Here is a 21566-nt window from a genome sequence, read left to right on the forward strand (position 1 = left end):
AGTGTGTGTCACCACATTAGTTTCCCTATGCCCATTTATGAATGTCTTCTTATCCTTATGACAGTGACAGGTCAGAATGTTGTGGGGTCTGAGACTCAGAAACAACCCAGGCAGGCACAGGAGTCCACACAAAGCAAAATCTTTATTGAATTGGGGAGGAAAGGCTGACCAGTCAGGGGCAACAGCATAGACTTGGAGCCAGCTACATCCCAAGATGTTCAATTTAGCAAGTGTTTAAGTGGAAAAGTCACGTACATACGCTGAAAGCTGTCAGTGAAACTCAACAGCTATACCTAAGAACCTGCGTCGACGGTAGAGAGGACTTCCTCACCTAGTGCGCGAGTTACAGAACATTTCCCGATAGCGAAGTGTTAAAACCATAAATAGATGGTACCTGTTCACCATTTTTCTTCGTTAAAACAGGGTCAACACTTCAGTGGAAGGCTCTACATCCAAGAGTATATGGCTTTTTTTTCTTTTGTTTTTTTGTTTCTACAAAGCTGGTGGGTATGGAGTGGAGGTCAGTTTGGGACCGGCTGCTGAGTGTGATAAAAATGGAAGCTGGACGTGGTGGTGCACGCCTTTAACCCCAGCACTAGAATAGAGGCGGATTTCTGTGATCCAGAGCAACAGAGAGAGACACTGTCTCCAAAGAAAAAACAAAACAAATAATCAAACCAAACCAAAAAAAGAAAACCCAAACGAAAACACATTGTACAAGATTCTCAACAAGTTTATAAAAAATAAAGGGGAAATATTCTTTTCCCACCGATTTTTTATTTTGAGATAGGGTTTCTCTGTGTGATCGTCCTAGCTATCCTGGAACTTGTGTTCCCACTGATTTTTTTTTTAAATATTTATTTATTCATTATGTATACAATATTCTTCTTGTGTGTCTGCCTGTAGGCCAGAAGAGGGCACCAGATCTCATTTCAGATGGTTGTGAGCCACCATGTGGTTGCTGGGAATTGAACTCAGGACCTTTGGAAGAGCAGGCAATGCTCTTAACCGCTGAGCCATCTCTCCAGCCCCCCACTGATTTTTATAGGGTTTTCAGAAGCTGATCAAGCATGCCTATTTCAGTCTGAGCCTGTGTTTGGTGTCACTGGGTCCACTGAGCCTTTGTGCCACGTGTGGCATGGTGTCTTCATTCACCACAGTAGCTGCATACCAGGGTCAGCCTTTCCATCAGCGTCTAGAGCTCTCGCAGATCCTGGCATCATTACAGGCCCCACAGGTGCACTCATATTTTCTTTTGGATACAGTGTAACCCTGGCTGGCCTGGAACTCACTGTGTAAAGCAGACTCGCTGTGAAGAGATCTGCATGCCTCTGCCTCCTAAGTGCCAGCTATATACCAAGTTGAAGCCTAGCTTGCATTTTCTCTTGCTCAACCCTTTTAGAGGTCTATATATTTAACCCTGTAGGTATTTGTTTTTTTCTTTTCAAGACAGGGTTTCTCTGTGTAGCTTTGGAGCCGGTCTTGGCACTCGCTCTGTAGAGCTGGCGTCGAATTCAGAGATCCACCTGCCTCTGGTTCCAGAGTACTAGGATTAAAGGTTTGCGCCACCACCATGCCAAGAAGTTTTTTTAAGTTGAATGATTTAACCTATTTGTTTGTTGTGATTATTTCTAAGTCTTAAACATAAATGTCTTTTTAGTTTAATCCCAGTCTTCAGCATGCGGAGGTCATGTCTTTCTCCGTGTGGACTAGGGGTCAAACACTCTGCCAAATGTCCCACCTGAGGCCTTGAGGGAAGTCCGCAGCTTGCAAAAGGTGGGCTCTAGGTCAAACTCACAGGAAGCCTGCGAGTCACATCCTGTGATCTCCAGTACTTCCTCCCTGCCACAGGAAACCCTCGGGCATTGCCCAGATGAGCTCCCAGCGGAGAGGTGCACAAGTCAGCCCTGGCCACCAGACTGTCCTACCACCAGAGTAGCGACCACACCTGTCCAGGAATGAAGACAGGTTTTCAGGAGTCTGGCTCATAAGTACTGGCCTAGAGCAACCAACCTAGTGCTCACTCGGGCACAACGAGGTCCCCTAATCTTGCCCTGGTTGGTAATGGTACTGACAGCCTTGACACAGCCTTTCTGGGATCCCACCACATTGGTCTACGTGCCAGACTCCTGAGTCCTGATGAAGGGAAGAGGACAGTGGCCTTATCTTCTATAGGGTTTTTATTTTTCAATCTTTTTTTTTTGTACAAGTTGGTTTACAAATCTTTCTGCAATCTTTTTTTTCTCTCTTATGTTTCTTCAAACATCAATTTTTCCCGTCATGTTCTTTGTGGTGGTTCTGTTTATCTGATGGATTCTGTCTTCTATTAATGATGCCATTTGTCTTGAGTCTCTGGTATCTTCCTTAGCAGCTAGGGATGAATTGAGTCAGACTGAAGTTGGAAAATCCCTAAGAGAATCTATTTGTCCAGAAAGACATCCAAGGCTGTTAGCCTGAGACTCCTAAAAATAATAAACCGAGGAATGGCCTATTCTGAATTGTTTGAGAGAGGGGATTTCTGTCTCTCCACCCAGCACCAGAACTGAGGGGTGTCCTAGCCCACTCATTTCTGCGGCGGTTGAAGTATTCGGAGTTCAGCCTCTGTTCAGCCTGGCTGTTTCCATGTAGCACTGCTGTGGACAGAGAAGCAAATGGGTGCTGGCCTACCAAAGGCTCCCCATTTCCACATCTTTTCTGAACACGTGCTCTTCTGTCAGATACATTTTAAGGGATATTTAACAGTACAGTTTATGCATGCATTATGCATGATGCCATAGTCCAGGGTGGAAGTCAGTCCCCAGCTTTATTCTGGTGGGTCCACAGGCTCAATAGCAAATGCCTTTACCCACTATATCACTTTATTACTCTACCTTCCTCTGCTGTTCGGTATAAGAGAAGCTGTATCATTTAGGCTGCTTCCCAGATGAAGTCTGAAGATGTAACTTACTGTGGATTTGAGCAGGAAAACACACACTTGCATGCAGCCTTTTTTGGCCTACTGAGAAAGTCTCTCAAGTAGCCCAAGCTGGCCTCAACTTGATATCCAGTCAAAGATGACCCTGAATTCTTGGTCTTTTTGTTTTTTTGTTTGTTTTTTTGAGACAGAGTTTCACTGTGTAGCTCTGGCTGTCCTGGAACTAGCTCTTGTAGACCAGGCTGGCCTCAAGCTCACAGAGATCCACCTGCCTCTGCCTCCTGAGTGCTGGGATTAAAGACGTGCGCCACCACCGCCCGGTCTAAATTCTTGATTTAGTGCAGGAATTACAAGGCCTGTGACGTGATCCCTAGCACTCCAGGGTGTTTAAAGTGTGTATTTTTAAAAATTACACGTATTTATTGTGTGTGCATGAAAGACCGGGGGACTGAACTCAGGTCAGTCTTGGCAGCAAGCGCCCTTACCCACTGTGCCACCCTGCCAGCCTTTGGTTGCTTCTGACTATCTCACTGCTCCACGACACACATCTGAGATAGACCCTCGTAAGTATTTATAACTACAATATTAGATGTTACTGGGTTTCTTTTGCTCACCAAGGCAAGAAGGCCTGTTTTTTCACGAAAGGAAAATGCTACATACATATTACATGGAGGAGAAGTAAACACTTCCAACTTGTGCACTACCACACCAAACACCAAAATCAGGAAAGTTTAACTCCCTCATGACACCTCTAACGCCAATCACTAAAACCTTAAGTCACTTTTAACCAAAAAAGGAGTATTTAAAAAATTATAAAATTATTTTTGGCTTGAGGATGCTATCAGATGTGAGTCAGGATGAACATGAAGCCAACACTTGCTGAACATGAAGGACTTGTATCAGGCACACACAGCCTGTTCTCTTCCTTGCATGAGTAAGGAGATCGACCCAGAGTTGACCTGCTTTTGCCCCCAAAGGAATCCCTCACAATCAGGTTCAAAGTCCTGTTTTGATGTTATGTTGTAAACTTAAAAATGGTAATTTCTTTTTATCTTCACTCTTAACCTCTGAGTAGCTGTAGAGATGGTCTGATGCCCAGGGTCTCGCACTGCCGGTAAGGCAGCAACAATGACCAGGTAAGACACACTCCAAAAGTGACCCCCACCCCACCTCCACCCCGGAGCAAAACCCTCCCTCTCTCTGTGTGTCTGGGAACCCAGCAGTTCTAAGAATTTATTTCAAAAAAAGTTATGATTTATACAAGATTCAGTGAAGGGTTATTTATAACTATAAAGAGATGAAAAAAGTCAAAATCTCCAGTAGGCGATTAAATAAATTAATCATGATTTAGTCATACAACAGAATAAAAACCCAGTAAACATGATGCGAAAGGCCATTCACAACCTGGGAAGATATTCACAATATATTGTTAAGTGAAAAAGCTGGTTACAAACAGTGTGCACAACATAAGCCCATTTTTATAAAAATATACATATTTAGCAAAGTAAAAGGACAGATGACTTATCAAAATATTAACACTGGTATTTCAACACAGTAGGGTGACTTGACTTTACTTAGCCATCCTCTCCCTTTCTTTCCTATGTGCATTTTCTCCCATGAAGCATTACTGAAAGGGTACAAGAGGGAGGAGTTGCCTCTGAATAGCCAGCTGTGTTCTCCAAGACTCTCGCAAAGTGGCTGTTACCCTTCGGCTTGTTTCCAGGAAACTGCTCTCCTTCTTCCACTAGAGTCCCACAATTTTCTTCTGGACAAACTGGACAATAAGCCATTTTCTGATAGAGACAAAACTACCACCACATGCACAAAAATTTAAAGTAATCACTACTAGAAAGAATAGATGGGAAAATAAGTCTTTACTTTAAAAAGGGAACCCAAGCACACACTACTAACTGTACAAAGCTGTATCATCTCCTGATCACTGCACAGCATGACAGCAACCACAAGGCTCCCTCCGTAGTCTTCACGGCTCTCCTGCATGTTCACTCATCTGTGTAAACCGCCTGCACAGAACCACACCCGCCTGTCTAGTCCCCACAGCTCAACAGGAGTCTGACCTTTCTGTGCAAAAGGTGACATGACATTATTGTGAACTAAGACACCCTCTTCTTGAAGAGGACGCTGTAATACTTTTAAGAAAGGGACTACCTCCCTGAGCGGTGGTGGCACACACCTTTAATCCCAGCACTCGGGAGGCACAGGCAGGCAGGTCTCTGTGAGTTCGAGACCAGCCTGGTTTTCTGAGCGAGTTCCAGGACAGGCTCCAAAGCTGCGCAGAGAAACTGTCTTAAGGGTTGTAGGACTCTGTCAAATGGAAATGAATTCTAACACATAATAACTAGAGCTACCTGAACAGGTCATGGACAGTGGTGGGCACCAGGTTCATAGGCCAGACAATACTTGCTTCTGCATCCAACTTCATTATTCAATTACACTGAAAAAAGATACTGCTTAAGCTATTACTTTACCAAAAAAAAATTAATTTCAATAAATAAAGTAAATTGCAAAAATCTAGCTAGGTTACCATGCAAGATAGTATATAGCCAAGACAAACTCAAAATTTTAATAAAGGCAACTTGCATTCAAAATGAACTCTACCCTCATAATTTTATTAAAAGGGCAAACATCATGAATTAACCCAGCTGCTTACTTGAATTACAAAATAACATGATTCAATATGAAAATAAGAAACTGTCTACAAATCTCTGACAGGAATAAATTGCAATATACAATGCATACAGGCGTCATACAGAGCAACAAACTCTCATACAAAACAAAAATATTTTAATACCTTTGAAGTCCAATTTTTTTCTTTAAAATTATCCATGAAAAAGATTCTCAATGAGTCAAGCATCAGGAAGCTACATTACAGCTGCTTACTGTACAAACAGGCGACCTGGCCCTCACTTCCTCCCGAGCCGGTTCCAGACTCGGTCAGACTCTCCACAGCCTTTTCCATCATTTCTTCGGATCACGAAAACTGAATTTGCTGGACACCAGAAATCTAGGATTGCAAAATGTAAATTACGATATCTCAAAGTTTAAAGTACTGTGCCCCGGATAGATCTGCTTCCCACAGTTGGCCGCCGCCCGTCACCCCTTGGAGCTACGCCAGCTACCTTCTCTACAGTGCAAGCACCTGGGAAATGTCTTCATCATTGAGACATTCTGACAAATGTTTTGAGAAAGCAATTTTACTACATCCTTAATAGTAAGTTGAAATTCTGGGTGATTAAGCAAAGCCAGTGACTACAGTGACTCCAGTCTGTAAGAAGCATCTGAAATGCAGAGCCGGCAGGCACCGTTACCTGTTGGTAGGACGTTGTGTAAACCATGACATTCTGTTGTTGGCCATCTGCAGTTATTAAGCCAGCTGGTAACTGGTTAGCTAAAGAAAGAGGAGAAGAAAAAAAATTAAAGGGGAAATACTCTTACACTCTTGGCCTCACCCTTAATTTCAAGTCATTAATGTCCCACTACAGTTTTTCCATATATGCAGAATATAATCCTATGTAAGATCATAAACTTTATATTTTCTTTTTAAAAAGTCTCCCCCCCCCCCAAAAAAAAGTTACATTTTTGTCCTGTTGTGCCTTCCAATTCAACCGCGTGCCTTTCTAGACACAGGGACTCTACGCTGGCCCAGTCTCACCGGAGGTGTGGCCAGAGAACTGAGCAGCACCCTGTGGGGGGTGACGTCTCCCGTGCTAACTTTCCACCACACAGGTTTGTTATAAGCCACAGTTCTCCCGTGTCCTCTCAGAAGCTATGGAAATGACTGGGAATTATCGCTGAAGTCATGGTGTCCTCCCAGTTAAAATCTCCATGTTTCCCTCGCTGCCTTCACACAAGGACATGAACTTATAGAGGTCATTTAGAACAAGTTCCTGACAAGTTGCTCAGCGCCTGATTCACAGCCCACCCCCAGCAACAGCTTGGGAAATGCTTACTGAAGGCTTCTTCTGTGAGTTCCTCACTTAGCCCGTCAGTAGCGGAGACCGCTCCACCAATGCCCTTCTCTCCTTTCATGGCCTAGGGAATAAAGAAGCCAAAACAAGGGTTCACATCTGAACTGTTTCTAAATGAGAACGTGATGTCCAGAACTGGAAACTTGAGTTGGACAACCATAACAGTCTTTTATTAACCCTTTATGGCATGTTCCTGTGCGTCGTCAATGTGGACAGCCAGCTGGGAAATACTGGGAAGCGCCAAGCATAGTGTATAATATCCTTAAATGCAAATTAGTTTTTTAAAAATATTTATTTATTATGTATACAATATTCTGTGTGTATGCCTGCAGGCCAGAAGAGGGCACCAGACCCCATTACAGATGGTTGTGAGCCACCATGTGGTTGCTGGGAATTGAACTCAGGACCTTTGGAAGAGCAGGCAGTGCTCTTAACCTCTGAGCCATCTCTCCAGCCCCTATGCAAATTAGTTTAAACCAGAGACATCAAAAGTCCACCTGCTTCCCAGGTCTGTGGTACTCTTCAGCATCAAAGAAAGTATTGTGGGAAATACTTGGAAGAATATTGTGGACTCTCCGTTTTCCCACTTAAATTATTTCATGCAAAAGCCACTAAGTTCCAGGGACTAAAGACACGATCACAGAGTCCTAACGATCCACTAAGAGCTGGTGTGTGCCAGTGCTGGGAGGCTGGCAGGAGGGTCTTGGGGACTTACTGGCCAGTCAGCCTAGCCAGGTACAGGGCTTCTGAGGCAGTGAGACCTGTCACAAAAACTAAGGTACCAAGTGCTAGACAGCAGACGTGACTCGTGTGCATACACACAAGGGGACGATCACTGAGAAGTCCCACACTGGCCAGTGGCTCCTAAGTTAAACCCAGCAGCACTGCCCACCACTCAGTCTTTTCATTAATCCTACAGTGGAAGTCTCGTTACAGACGGGGAACCAAAGCCTGAATTATTCTACCGGTCTGCTGCCTGGCAGCACAAACCCAGAATCCCTTTCATTGCCGCTCACCTGCTGAAGTTCATAATAAACAGCAAACAAGGAAAGGCGTGGTATTTAACATATTCTAATTTAATACAGCAAACGCTACTGGAAATGTTACGTACTTTGCTGCAAAGCATTTTAAGCGACATATTCTGAACCCTGAGTGGACGGTGACGCCCACTGTCCTCAGCACAGCACTCACCTCTCTGAACTTCTGAAGATACAATTTCAGAGGCTCCACATAGCTGTCGAAGCCCAGGGTGGACATGGCGAAAAGAATATCCTCCCCATTGATGGTCTTCCGCTTCTCCTGGTGGCAGCGCTCACTCGCTTCAGACGTGATGAAGCTTATGAATTCACTCACACATTCCTGAACACATTCTTTGGCATCTTTTGCAATCTGAAGAAGAAAAAAAAATAGGTGAATTTGTAGAAACTAAGTATTACCTTCTTAACACCTAAGAAAACAAAGCTACACACCATACCACACTGTACTGACAGACATCTTCCAATACATGGTCTCATGTAGCCCAGGCTGGGCGCTCTCTATGTAGCCAAGGATAACCTGAACCTTTGATCTTCCTGCCTCTACCTCTTAAGGGCTGGGACTGTGCCCAGTTATAAAAGCCCAGGTTCCTGCATACTGGGCCAGCACTCTAGCAACTGCACCACACTCCTTGCACTGAGGATGGTTGGGCTTCAGTCCTTAAATATTAACAATGTTGGCAACAGCCGACTCGGACTGAGAATAAACAGAACAAAAACGGACATAAAAGTGAGAGGAACTTATGCAACTACTCAAAGAGACCAGAACGGAGATGGTTAAGAGCCGCCACTATGTACACTCAGCAGCTCCCACCCCACAGGGATGCCTGCACCGAGCACACGGAGGGCCAAGACTCAGGGAACACTTCTCAGTGTTTCCATGAATAAGGACATACAAAATAACACCCCCCCCCCCCAAAAAAAAAATCCCTGGACTGAAGTGTTGGTGCAGTGGTTAAGAGTACTGGCTGCTCTTCCAGAAGACATGGGCTCCATTTCTAGAACCCACATGGCGGCACACAACCATCTAACTCCAGTTCCAGGAGACCTGACTCCCTTTTCTGGCTACCACAGGCACCAGGTATGTACTGGGTGCATAGATATACATTCGGGCAAAACACTAATACACACAAAATGCTAAAATAAAAAAGTTCAGAAAATACAAATCTGAATTCACAGAATGATGTGGGAGTCCCCTCTGTGTGCTGTGATTACCATGAATGAATAAAGAAACTGCCTTGGCCTGTTGACAAGGCAGAACTTAGGTAGGTGGGGAGGACTGGACTGAATGCTGGAAGAATTTTGGTGATATACAGATTAATAGAAATGGGTTAAATTAGTATGTAAGTTAGCCAATAAGAAGTTAGAGCCACACAGTGTTTTAAATAATAGTTTCTGTGTGGTTATCTCAGGGCTAAGCTAGTAGGGCGGCCAGGACAAACACCTCCTCCAACAACAGAAAACTTAAGAATAAATTACTGATTTTTTTTCTTTTTTAACTATTGAGGCTAGAAAATGTCAGGCTTGGGTTCTGAGTGCTGCCTACAACAGCACACACCCTCCACATCATTATGAAGAATGAGAATTCTTCTCTTCAAGCTCTGGGGTCTGCTGGGCATGGTGGTAAGTGCTTTTCATTCTTGAGAGGCAGAAGTAGGCAAAGGCCATCCTGGGCTACATGACAAGTTCCAGGCCACGCATAGCTTCGCAGTAAGACCCTGTCTCAATACATACATACAAGCATACATATAAAATAAAGGTCTGGGGTCTAATGATGAAAACAAAATAGATCAAGCAATTCTAGAGCCACTTACAGCAGTAGCTGACTCTCAAATTCCTCCCTGAAAAATTACTGTGGCTGGGTCCTATCAAGATGGCTCAGTAGGTAAAGGTGCTTGCGGCCAAACCTGGCCACCTGAGTTTTTGGTCCCCAGGACCCAAATGATGGAAGCAAAGAACTGAACCATAAGTTGTCCCTACCCTTTATGCATGTTTGGTGGACTGTGTACACATATGCAATGGCACACACACACTCCTCTCTAAATATAAAGACATAGACCGTCATTCACCTCCGTGTCCATTTTACACGGCGGAGAAGTAAATGAGTTGCATAATGGACTGGGCAGAAACAAAAGGATGCAAGCTAAGTGTCTGACTTTGTCTACTTCCATGTGAAGCCATGTCCATGACATTTCCTAGCATTTATATATGTGTATATATGCTATAGTATATATTACACATTGTAGCAGAACCATGCAATCACTGTCCTCCTCACACCAGGCCTCTAAAATATGGTGGTTTAGTTGTGGCGTGACTCCTTCCAAAGCAGCCGCATTTCAGCTCTTGGTGGCCCAGATGGCTGGGGTTCTGATGACAGACTGAGCAGGCATGAGCTACTTAAAAGCAGATCCAGAACAACTGCTCTGCCCTGAAACCTAAGTAGGAATAGCTCAGATCAGAACTACAGTGTGAGTAACGTATTATCAGTATATTTCTTTCAAAGTTTTATATATTATATATAAAGCAATATATAATGTAGGAAATTTACCTCAGACCAAATGATAAGCTGAGTGATAAGGTTTTATGATACAAGATCTTACCATGTAGCCAAGACTGGTATGGAACTTGCTATGTAGCCCTTGAACTCTTGGCAATCCTTCTGCCTCAGCTCCCGAAATGCTAGAATTAAAAGCAAGTGCCACCACACCTGGCTGAGAAGTCTAAGACGTATGTGTGTGTATGTGCGCCATGCGTGCACCAACTGAGGTGTGTATCACCTCTATTTGTATAAAAATGTAAACAGCTGTTCCCAAATACCAAGGTGTCCTGGAACTCGTACAGCTGCCAGTCCAATGCCACCTCAGCCACTGGCACTCCAGGTGTATGTATGGAGTGTACACAGACACTGCGGCAGCCATGTCGTCACCAACAAATATTTGATGTGCTAAAAGGCTGGGGATGGAAATCAATAGCTCACTACTGATTGGACTATGTATCCATGTGTCTTCCAGTTTCCACGCCCTCTCCCTCCCCCTGGAAAGAAAAGCCAGACAAAGTCTCCTCTACGTTACCTTTCCTGTTTGAGGTATGGCATTTTTCATTATCCTAGCCACATTTGCAATTGGAAGATAAATATCTTGTTCTCTGAAACTTTCTTTTGAACCATTTGTATCTTCATGATCATTCATGCTGTCCTCAGTATCTAAAGAAAGTTTTTTAAGAATTAGGTTTAGGGACTGGAGAGATGGCTCAGCGGTTAAGAGCACTTACTGCTCTTGCAGAGGACCCGGGTTCGGTTCCCAGCACCCACATCAGGCAGCTCACAACCGCCTGTAACTCCAGTTCCAAGGGATCTGATGCCCTCTGCCTCCACAGGCAACGGCACACACATGGTACACATAGGTTCACCCAGGCACATACACACAAGTAAAAAGAATCGTTTAAACACTACTCATATTTTCCTTCCACCTTGGAAAGACAATCTGATGATCTAAAGCAAGAGCCTTGCGGCTCATCACCCGATGCTCCTCAAAGACCATGCTAACTGTGCTTTCCACATTTCCTCATCTCAAACCCAGTGCCTACAATTCTTTTGTCTTTGCTGTCATGTAAACCCCACCACCCATTCTTCAAGAGGCTCCACTAACAGCCCTTATGGCACCTGGCAGAGAGCCCTCCCCTTCCAAGGCAATGCCTTGGCTAGTTCTCTGTGCTTCTTGTGACAGTGTTCCTTTCCCTTCTCATTTCCCTATCAAGATCCTTTCCTGATACCAGGGTCAGCTTTGTGTGCAGATGCGCACCTCTAGGGGAAGGAACTCAGTGAGAAGTGTTTGACAGGCACCCACAAGGTCTTGGGCTAGATCCCCAGCACTGGCAAAGCCAAGCCTCATTCACTGCCTAACTTAGCTATAAAACTGTTTGCACCCAGCACTCGGGAGGCAGAGGCAGGCGGATCTCTGTGAGTTCAAGACCAGCCTGGTCTACAAGAGCTAGTTCCAGGATAGGCTCCAAAACCACAGCGAAACCCTGTCTTGAAAAAAAAAAAAAAACTGTTTGCAACCTACGCTCCTTAAATATTACTAGACTAAGTTTATGTTTATCCAAAGCCAAGTTTCTATAAACTTGTATATGTAAAGTTTATAAAGTGTAAAACTCCTAGACAGCACTTACATAAACCTGTTCATATAAATTTTATATTGAATTCTATAGATTTAAAAAATTAAGACTTGAATATTACTGACCCAACTGGAAAAAATTAATAGTATCTAGTAACACTAATCCCTTCAGAGCTCCTAAAAAAAATACATATTAATGTCTAATTTTACAAATTAAAATGCCACAAAAGCAAACTATTCCTGGTGATTAGCATAAGAATTCCCCTTACTGTTCAGAGGGAGTCAGTGCTAAAGTCTGACACTCTTTAGAGCTCCCTTTTAGAGAACTCTGCCAAGGCCTTGCCACTCTCCCGAAGAGTGTGTCTAATAAAGACAGCAGTGTGTGCTTCTAACAACAGGTTGGCTTTTGGGATACTTGGACTGGAGCAAGGGTCTTAGGGGAAGAGCTAAGGACCAAGCACTGAGTTCTATCTAGCTGATGCCTTTCTCTCCTCTCCCTTCCTCTCTTCCCCACTTCTCTTTCGTTTGAGACAGGGTTTCTCTATGTAGCCCTGGCTGTCCCAAAACACTCTATGTAGACCAGGCTGGCCTCTGCCACCTGAGCACTGGGTTAAAGCTCTATGCACTACCATACCTGGCCATAACTTTTTGAGACAGGGTCTCATCAAGCTGATTAGGTTGGTCCTGAACTTGTAGCCCTTCTGCTCCAGCCTCCCAGAAAGGTGGGAATATAGACTGTGTGCCTAGACTAGGCCCTCATTTAGATTTCCAGGGAACCACGGCATGCAATTGTTCACTGTGCTGTCAAGACTCTGGTGCCCTATGGTGTCTGGTTCTAGCTGTGCGTCTTACCATCGTGAGGCTGTATAACATAGTGGCTTCCTCCAATGTAGTCCGCGGAAATGCCCAGTTGAGAAGCGTCTGTGGTAGAGCTATCACCATCCATCTAAGGAGACAAAGTCTGTCAGTGCTCTTCAGAAAACAAACTCTCGCTGGGTGAGCTAATTCGAATTTTCAGTTTCTCAATAATCTGCTAACTACTCAGCATTCCTGTCTACCTTCCACATGTAATACGTGTAAAATCAACTACATAATGCTCAAATACAGAGCAGTCAGCCTTAACTCACACTTTCTCCTTGGAACACCAGATCAAGCGAGCCCAGCAGTCCCTGGGCAGTGGCCAGCCCCGTCCCTTCCAGACGCCCTGCACAGCCTAAGGACCAGCCCCGTCCCTTCCAGACGCCACCCTCTGCTCCTGCTGCACTCCTCCCGGCCACCTTTTTCCACCAGGGTCCCGTCACACAGACAGCTGAACACACGGGCCTCCTGCCTTGACCCAAACCTGAGAAGCCGGGCATATGCTGCCACCGCAAGCTTTACATCAGGTTCTGAACGAGCTCATCACCTGAGTGATTTCTCTTCCCCTAGCTCCACAAATCTTTTGATTCTTTAAACAAAAGGAAATATTTAAGAGACCTGAATACAGACATAGGAAAAGCACAAACACAGAGAAGAAGAAGCCTTACAATGACTCTTTGTGTCGTAGAGGCCTGAGGTCAACCTCAAGTGTCATTCCTCAGGGCAGACACCTTGGTTTATGGACAGTCTCTCACAGGCCTGCAACTAGCCAGTCAGGCTTGGGTATCTGTTTCCAACACAGGTGCACACACTGACAGGCAGACAGGCACATGCGCACACCACGCACACACACGCTGGGCTGTTTCATACGTGTGCTAGAGATTGAACTTAGGTCCTCATGTAGCAGGTGCTGAGTCAACTACGCTCTTCCTCAGCCCCAACTTGTCTTATTTTGCTTAGGGCTCTGAGAAACAAGATCTCTAGGAGAAAAAAATCGGGGGGGGGGGGGGGCATTAGCCCTGAACAGATTCCATTTAATTTTACCACCAGCAGATCCAGAAGGCTTTCTGCTTTGCAAATACTAAACACGGAAGTACTGGCCTCTGTGTATGGAAAACCTAAGGCTGCATTATCTACATGGCAAGCATGTGGAGTCTAACTGGCACACTGAGCTAAGGCCTAGAAGTCAGCACTGACTACAGCCACCCACTCCTCATAGAGTACATTCTCCATCGCTGTGGGTTTTTTCTAAACCAACGCACCAGGCTGATTTCCAAGTTTCCAACATGGCATGTCTCCCATGCATCTGGTGGCTTTGCCATCTAGTTCCGTTGTAGACAGATACATTTCTGTAACTTAACTGTTTAAAGGAGCTTCTGTCTATGGAGATGTAGGGTCACACTCATTTATATATACATGGACCGGTACTGCCTCCCCATCTTACTCTAGCACCTGGCATCCACCACCCCAACAGAAAGGCTACGTCTTTGGTCAAAAATGCTTTCAGGGCTATGACAATGGACCTACTGGCCATGGAGAGATGCTCTACTAGAATAGCTGAGGCTTCACTGTTTTCAAAGAAAAATAAGACCAAAAGATTTGATTCAGAACCCACAATTGGAACTAAATCTTGACTAGTGAGGTCGGCTAACTGAAATTCTTGGCTAAATGAATGTTTGCAGATACTCGCCTTAACGCCCCTGGGCAAAAGACTGTTCTAAGAGCTATGTGGACGAGGGATGAATTAATTTATAAATACAACCAAAGATACCAGAGCGAAAGGGCGGACGCCTGCCGTCGTGCTGTCCTGTGGACCTGCACTCCTCTCTTCCATGCCGTCAGAACTAGCAGACAGGGCTGTGAACACAGTGCCTGGCATGCAGTTCCTGCAGCACTGGCTTGCCGCAAGTCTTTGCCTTCCTGTCACTTCCCGCCTTCTGTTTCTCACCTCTACCTATCTGCCATTAAACCCCACCCAGACCTAATCCCAGCACTCCCCTCCCTGCTGGAAATCCTTCATTTCTCCTGTTCTGGGATCTGTAGTGTTCACTCTGATCCACCAGCAGCAGCAGCCTTGCTGGGATAAGCAGCCTCAGCTCTGCTGCCAGCTGCCCTGCTGTAAGTAAGGAAGTGGGGAAAGCTTGTTAGAAAGGCTAAAGGGTTGTTTTTCTATGGAATTTTTATGAAAGAGAATAGATCAAAGTAGGCCAACAAACATTTCACTGAGTGAGTACTTGGTGTTTACTGGTCCACACTGTGTGGCCATCTAACAGCAAATAACAGATAAGGGCTCTGTCTTCAGCCTGCAGAGAAAACATGTTATGTAATCTGGGGACAGGGTGAGGGAGTAGGGAGCAGTCCACGGGCTCCCAATCTGAATTTCCTGCTCCTCACTGGCCACGAGACCTTCAACAGGTGGATGAAGTGGACGTATGCTCACGGGGCGTCTGTATGGATCAGACCTATCTGTAAATACTGAGCACAGTAGAATGGCAGTGTTCCGTATTATGTATTTATATAAATAATGACATCCAATCAGCCAACTGCTAATGCTGTCAGTGATGAGAAAAACAAAGAGCTTTTGCTAGTGACCTTATTTCAAAAGGGCTTCACTAGTCTGAAGGGGCCAAGAAAAGAAAGCTCCATTAGGAGATGGCATTTAGCTGGCAGTGGTGGCACACACCTTTAATCCCAGCACTCAGGAGGCAGAGGCAGGCAGATCTCTGAGTTTGAGGCCAGAGTGAGTTCCAGGACACACGGGAAACATAAAGAAACGTCTTGAAATACCAAACAACAACAAAAGGATATGGCATTTAAACTGAGGCTAAAAGAATAGAAATCAGGCCCAAAGGGAGTGGGGGGAGGGCGTGCAATGACGTTTCAGAAAGAAATAGAGAAACACACACACACACACACACACACACACACGCACGCACGCACGCACGCACGCACGCACGCACGCACGCACGCACGCACCCTAAGCTGCTCTCCTGTGGCCAAGAGCTGTCAAAGGGCGAGTTCTAGTACAAGTCTCTCATCCAGTACGACTAGAGCCAGAAGACACGAGGGTCTGCAACACTGTTGGTAGAGCGGGAAGTGAGGTGAGCCCTGCACTGCACAGGACAGAGTGACCGCACAGCACTTGTGCCTGGCAGCAGAGAGCTCCGCACCAGGAGACGCGTGGCTGTAGATGCAGAGGGCAGGAAAGGGACGGAAAGGCCAGGGACGCAAGGATAAGGCAACAAGGGGCCTAGTTGGCCGGGACTGGACACTTCTAGGCCTGGGGAACTGAAATTCAGAGATCTCCTCATCACGTTAGGTCCAATGACTACACTACCCAGCTGAACTGATAATGCTGTTCTTTAAAGATGACGCGATAATGCATTTTTATTTTTATTCTGATTTTAAAGTAGCACTATTCAAACCAGACTAATCACTTGCTAATACAGTAAGCACTGGTAAACAGTGTCTTCTTTAACATGTGTGTTCATTGAGCACTGCTAACTACCTCAGAGATTTCAAGGCCCTATGCAGCAGCTTAAGACGCTTAGCCACGGGCCAGTGAGATGCTCAGCAGGCACACAGGCTTGTCTCCAAGTCTAACTACCTGAGTTCGATCCCTCAGACCACATCCACAGTGACCTTGACCTCTACATCTGGCCGCCATATTCACGCCATCACCAACACACACACTAGCCAAATTCAATTTTTAGAAAGAAGAGGGAGATGAGGTTGTGGACCTGCCTGAGCTGATGGAGTAAGTGGGGCTCACACCTAGAGCCCCCGTGTTCTTTACAGACATGGTCCTGGTCACTTTCCTATAGTGCATAGGCCTGACTTTCCATGTACCTCTCTCTTCATTCTCCGGCGACTGAGTATACAACGAAAGCACTGAAGCTGCTCTGAAACAGTGGTTCAAGATGTGCTCTGGAGTTCGGGACCAGTGTGCCCCTTGGGCTTGTCTGAGGTGGAGGCAGCTCCTACTAACTACAAGTGTTGGTCAAGGGTCGCGTCCATCCTCTATGGAAAGAGCCGGGGTTGCGGGGACAGGTTACTGCACAAAAGGCCCGAGCAGAAGCATGGTGCTTTCCACGAGCACACTAGCCTCAGCCGCTTGTAATTACGCCTTTTCAAACAGCTTGGCTCTTCTCTTTCCTCTCATACAGACCTAACCTCTTCTGGCTGTCTTTTCTGCAGGGTCAGAAACACTATCTGGATTCCTCATCTCCTCTATTTGCATCCCTGCCTGCCTTCCTCACTCGCCCGACACACTTGCGCCCCGTTACACACGGCAGGGCCCTCACGGCTGTGGCACACCCTCCCACTCCCTGTCTGGCTCTCGCTCTCATGTAGTCACGTGGTCCTTACGAAGCTTTTCATTCCCAGGCTCTTAAACGCCAAGGTGCCAACAAAACCCCTCAGAAAGCCACCTTTCCAGATCTCCCACTGCAAACTGACCCCGCTGCCCGATTCCCTCCCGAGACTTCCAGAGTGACTCTCTTACTCTGTCCCCTAACTGTCAGCTGCATCCAATGTTACTGTTGGCTCTTTCTTCTCTGCTCTTCTAATTAACTCATTAACTAGTACCTCCACTCTCATAAATACCAAAGTTACATACAATCACGGTTTTGCCTGCCATGTAAGCAACCATCAGTGAACACTAGGACCCGGAATTTAAGTCATCTCCCTATCTGGCGACTCTAAAGAGCACCAATCTCCTGGTCTAGTTAACTGATCAGCAGCAGCTCCGTTCCCACCTTTCTATCCGACTGGATCACCATCCAGCCCAGCCTAGCACACGATCAAGATGAACTCCCCAAAACTGCTACCACAAGGTCTCTGGCATCGAATCCAAACCTCCCCTTCTACCCTGAGAAAACTCTTAGCACTAGCCTATGCCCGAGGGACCACCAAATGCAGGTCTCCCTTTGAGAGTGAAGCAGCTGTGACTCACAGGAACTACCCTGCCTGAGGTCACGGATCCTGTAGCAGAGTCAGACCCAAAGACGCAGATGGCCAGGTGGGGGCCGCCACAGCACTAGCCTGTGAAACCCCAATCCGGGACAAGTACCTGCCTCCATCTCCAAGCCTGTGACACACCAGTGACACCCATCTGTCAGGCTATGTTGGGCTAGGGAGGACTCCTCCTGACATTCCCAGATAAACCGCATCCCCTTTCTTCAGCCCTTTCCATCCGGGACATAACCTCACCAGCTGAACAGACAGCCCAGAAGCCAGTGCTAAGGGGCTGTAGGAACCAGTGAGCATGTGCCGATAGCTGACCAGAGGCAAAGGGATGAGCACAGGCACTGTCTGTCCAGACTTCTAAGGTTCGTTACACAGCCCTCCCATTTTCATACACAATTAACCAAAATGGCTAGATACTTACTGTCATGAAACACTGTCACAACTGTGTATTGGAGGTGCTCTCAAACACCCGTCAAAAGGTGGTGGATCCTTGCCCAATTTTAACCTAAAAGACAAACAGCTCTTAATAGTAAAATGCACAGTCTACAGGCTTTCTTAAAATTAGAGACAGGTCATCTCTCCTAGACTTCTTCAATGGAGAGTCTACAGGGAGGTTATGTTTCTAACATAACCCTTAGTTTCCAAGACAGGGTTTCCCAGTAGCTATGGAGCCTGTCCTGGAACTCACTCTGTAGCCCAGGCTGGCCTCGAACTCACAGATATCTGCCTGCCTCTGCCTCCCGGGTGCTGGGATTAAAGGCATGTGCTACCACTGCCTGATCTGAATTTAACAATATTCATCATAATACTCCAAATAAGGGGCCAAACTATATGTATTAACACCAAGACAGAAATACCCCATCTGTTAACTTCAATTTTTAAGGATGGCTTCTTTAAATGTTTCAGGGACATATAAATTCTTTTTAACTCAAAAGGAAGAAAAAAATTTATGTCAAACTGTAATGCATTTATCTTACAAGTAAAGACACACACCACCCAAAGGGCCCACCAAAACAAAAACTCCACAGGGCCCTTATTTGTAGTTTTGGAGCACCATCATTGTGAACTAAAATGGCATCAAGACAGCGCTTCAGTCTCACTGTAAGGCAAAAATAACTGAGTAAATCAGAACCAATGACAGAACTGGCACCCTTCCTATTTACCGTTCCCTCCCCCCCCCCCTTTCAAACAATTAAATGGGGGTTTGCAAAACTCCTTCCAGTGTTAATGTTAAAGGAAGAATACTGGTTTCCACTGAAGCGTGGGATGTAGTAAATAGGGGAAGAAACGGGCTGTTGAGTTGAATTCTGAAAATGGCATTAAAGGACCAGACAGCCACGACTGCCTAACATATTAGACTCTTAAAAGTAATTTGTACCATCCTTCCAAATTATGTCCCTTTTCTAGATCCAAAACTGCTCCTGTAGCTTTAGTGTTTGAACACGTAAACACAGGAGCTGGGTATGTGTATGAATACTGCTTAGAAAGGGTGTGGGTTACCACACATGTAACCCAAATAGTTGGCTAAGTATATATTTAGGTTGCGTCCATTAAGAATAAAATCACGCAGTCACTGGGCATGGAAAACATTTTCCTAGGGGCAGGTTATAATCTGCAATAGCTCAAGGGAATCCATACATCTGCTTTAATGTCTGAGAAATGCAAATCTGCATCCAAGAAAAGCAGTCTTCCCTTCCTCCAACCTCCATTCTTTGGCATCGACAACCACAGTTTCGCATCGATAGAATCCTTAAATTAAGCTACAAGAGCAGTGCAGAGGAGGAATTTGCCTTTTAAAGGTATCCTGATAAAACTCTCAACACTTCATCCGTAAAGCTCCTGTTTATTAATGCCACCACTACTGGCGAGTTGAGCCATCACTTTCGGCTGCCGATCTAGTTTCCGAACTGAGAGGTGAAGCCACCCCGGTGATTTGTGGCACGATCCACAAAACTAGGGTCCTCAGGATTAGCGGGATGCCATTTTTTTTTTAAAGGTCGCCTGCTACCTAACCTTGCCTAAACCAAACAGCCCTGTTGTAGCACTTTGCGCCAGAAAAACGATCTGTGGGTGTTCGGTAATTCTTTGTTCTCGCAGACCCTCCCGCGCCCCCACCCCCCACCAGGCACGAGTGACTGAACCACCGTGCAAACCTCCAAGGTTCCCATCCCACCTTCGGGGCAAGTCCGGGGCGCGCCAGCCGCCAGATGGCTGCATACTGTAGGCGCGGAGCGGGCCGGGGGAGCGCCAGGCCGCTCGTTGCGCGGCTCGCAGGTGCCCGGGCGGCCCAGCTGAGCGCATCCCCCGCCGCCCGCACCCAACAGCCGCCGCCACCGCCGCCGGGAAGCGGGAGACAAAGCGGCCGCTCCGGGGCGCCGCGCTCGCCCGGGCCGCCTTCCCTCCCTCCCCACCCGCCCGCCCGCCCGCTCGCCCAACAAAATGGAGCCGGCCCGGGGGCAGCCGCCGCGAGAGCCCCGCAGCCGCCCGGCCCGGCCCAGCTCGGCCGAGCTCGCGGCCCCGCGCACAAAGCGCCCGCCGCCCCGCGCCCGGCCCGGCCCGAAGCACAGCGGCGGCCTCGCCCCGGAGGCCCGGCCCTTCCGGAGGCTGCGGCCGGAGAGCGGCCCCCCGACCGACGCGGCGTTGGGCGGCGGGGACGGCGCCGGGAGGAGACGGACATTTCATTCGAGCTAAAGTGGAGTCGGTTTAGGAGCGATCATTGGCCGAAGCGAGACACAAACCTCCAATGCAGCCCTGGTTGGCTCCCGTCTCCAATCGGCTGTTTGGTTGGACAGAAAATGGCTGCGAAGGAACCAGTCCCAGCGCGGAGCTCCACTTCCAGGACTCGGCCTCCCCTCCCTCCGCCGCGGGCCGCTTCCCTCTGCGCGACACCCTCCCTCCGCGGCTCCCGAGCCCGAGGCCACGCCCCAGACACGCCCCCTCCAGGACACACCACGCCCCCAAGCCCGCGAGCCAGCGAAGCGGCTAGTCCGGGAAAAGCGCGCGCGCGCGAGTGTGGGCGCACCCGGCGGGCTTTCGGGGCGCTCGGTACCTCCCTGCTGCAGGGATCCCGGGGAGCCCGGCGTCCGCACCCGCGTTCTCACCGAGCAACCGCGGCGGGTAGGTGGCGAGCTGGCTCGCTCCGGCCTCCGCTTTCCTGTTCCTTCTGCCCCACGTTCCAGCGTCTCGCCCGCCTGAGTTCTGCCCGGAGGGGATCGACACCAGAGCTACCCTTCCGGAATGCCATGGTCACCTCGTGTTTTCTTAGTGTCCCTCCAAGCGTCCTCAGGCACACTGCGTTCCCTCTCGGTCACTGAACATGGCTGTTAGTTTTTTAGGTTTCGTCTTAGCGCACCATCCCCCACCTTCCTCCAAGTTTCAGGTCGGCCAATCCATCAGACCACTGCCCTGGCCTGAAGATGCTTTTTTTTTTTTTTCTTGCTAGGCCCGCTGATTTAGTGGCTTGCTACCCGATGTGCCTGTTTCCCAACCAGTTGAGAGTGGGCTACAGAAACTCATGGCCTCTGCGCAGTCAAGGGCTTCCCTTGGTTACTGTGCTTCCTTAAGGTGGAGATCCAAACAAACACTCTGCTCGGCCCAACACTGCAGGATGCCTGCACCCGGAGCTGGGGATCTGTTTACTTTTGTGAACGATGCCTGGCACATTAACTTTATAGCTTTACTTATTTAAGAA

General features: G+C 47.1%; 2 protein-coding genes across 5 annotated transcripts in view; one reads left to right on the forward strand and one right to left on the reverse strand.

Annotated features, from left to right (window-relative positions):
* Nucleotides 1-4241: 4241 nt before the first annotated feature.
* On the reverse strand, nucleotides 4242-20758 carry Nfyb (nuclear transcription factor Y subunit beta). Of its 2 annotated transcripts, none has more exons than XM_050145598.1 (8): nucleotides 20614-20758; nucleotides 18297-18380; nucleotides 12902-12995; nucleotides 11006-11136; nucleotides 8092-8289; nucleotides 6883-6964; nucleotides 6241-6320; nucleotides 4242-5936 (listed from the first exon to the last, which is right to left on the reverse strand). In XM_050145598.1, exons 2-8 carry the CDS (start codon nucleotides 18300-18302, stop codon nucleotides 5904-5906), a joined length of 624 nt encoding a protein of 207 aa, XP_050001555.1. In that variant the 5' UTR covers nucleotides 18303-18380; nucleotides 20614-20758; the 3' UTR covers nucleotides 4242-5903. The 2 variants fall into 2 exon arrangements, with proteins under 2 accessions (XP_050001555.1, XP_050001556.1); XM_050145599.1 differs by lacking the exon at nucleotides 20614-20758 and adding an exon at nucleotides 20049-20282.
* The window catches only part of LOC126503737 (SH3 domain-binding protein 1), a 54737-nt gene continuing 53841 nt past the window's right edge, over nucleotides 20671-21566 (forward strand). For 2 of the 3 annotated variants that reach the window (XR_007592371.1, XM_050145601.1), the window contains exon 1: nucleotides 20671-20992. Coding sequence is in view for 1 of the 3 variants with exons in the window: in XM_050145601.1 (XP_050001558.1) it covers nucleotides 20671-20992 (322 nt within the window). In the remaining 2 variants the exon portion in view is untranslated. The remainder of the gene's footprint in view (nucleotides 20993-21566) is intronic. The other variant, XR_007592372.1, reaches the window with a different exon arrangement.

The sequence above is a fragment of the Alexandromys fortis genome, unplaced genomic scaffold, assembly GCF_014885135.2.
Source record: "Alexandromys fortis isolate MF-2015 unplaced genomic scaffold, M_Fortis_MF-2015_v1.1 scaffold_50, whole genome shotgun sequence".
In the NCBI taxonomy this organism is placed as follows: Eukaryota; Metazoa; Chordata; class Mammalia; order Rodentia; family Cricetidae; genus Alexandromys; species Alexandromys fortis.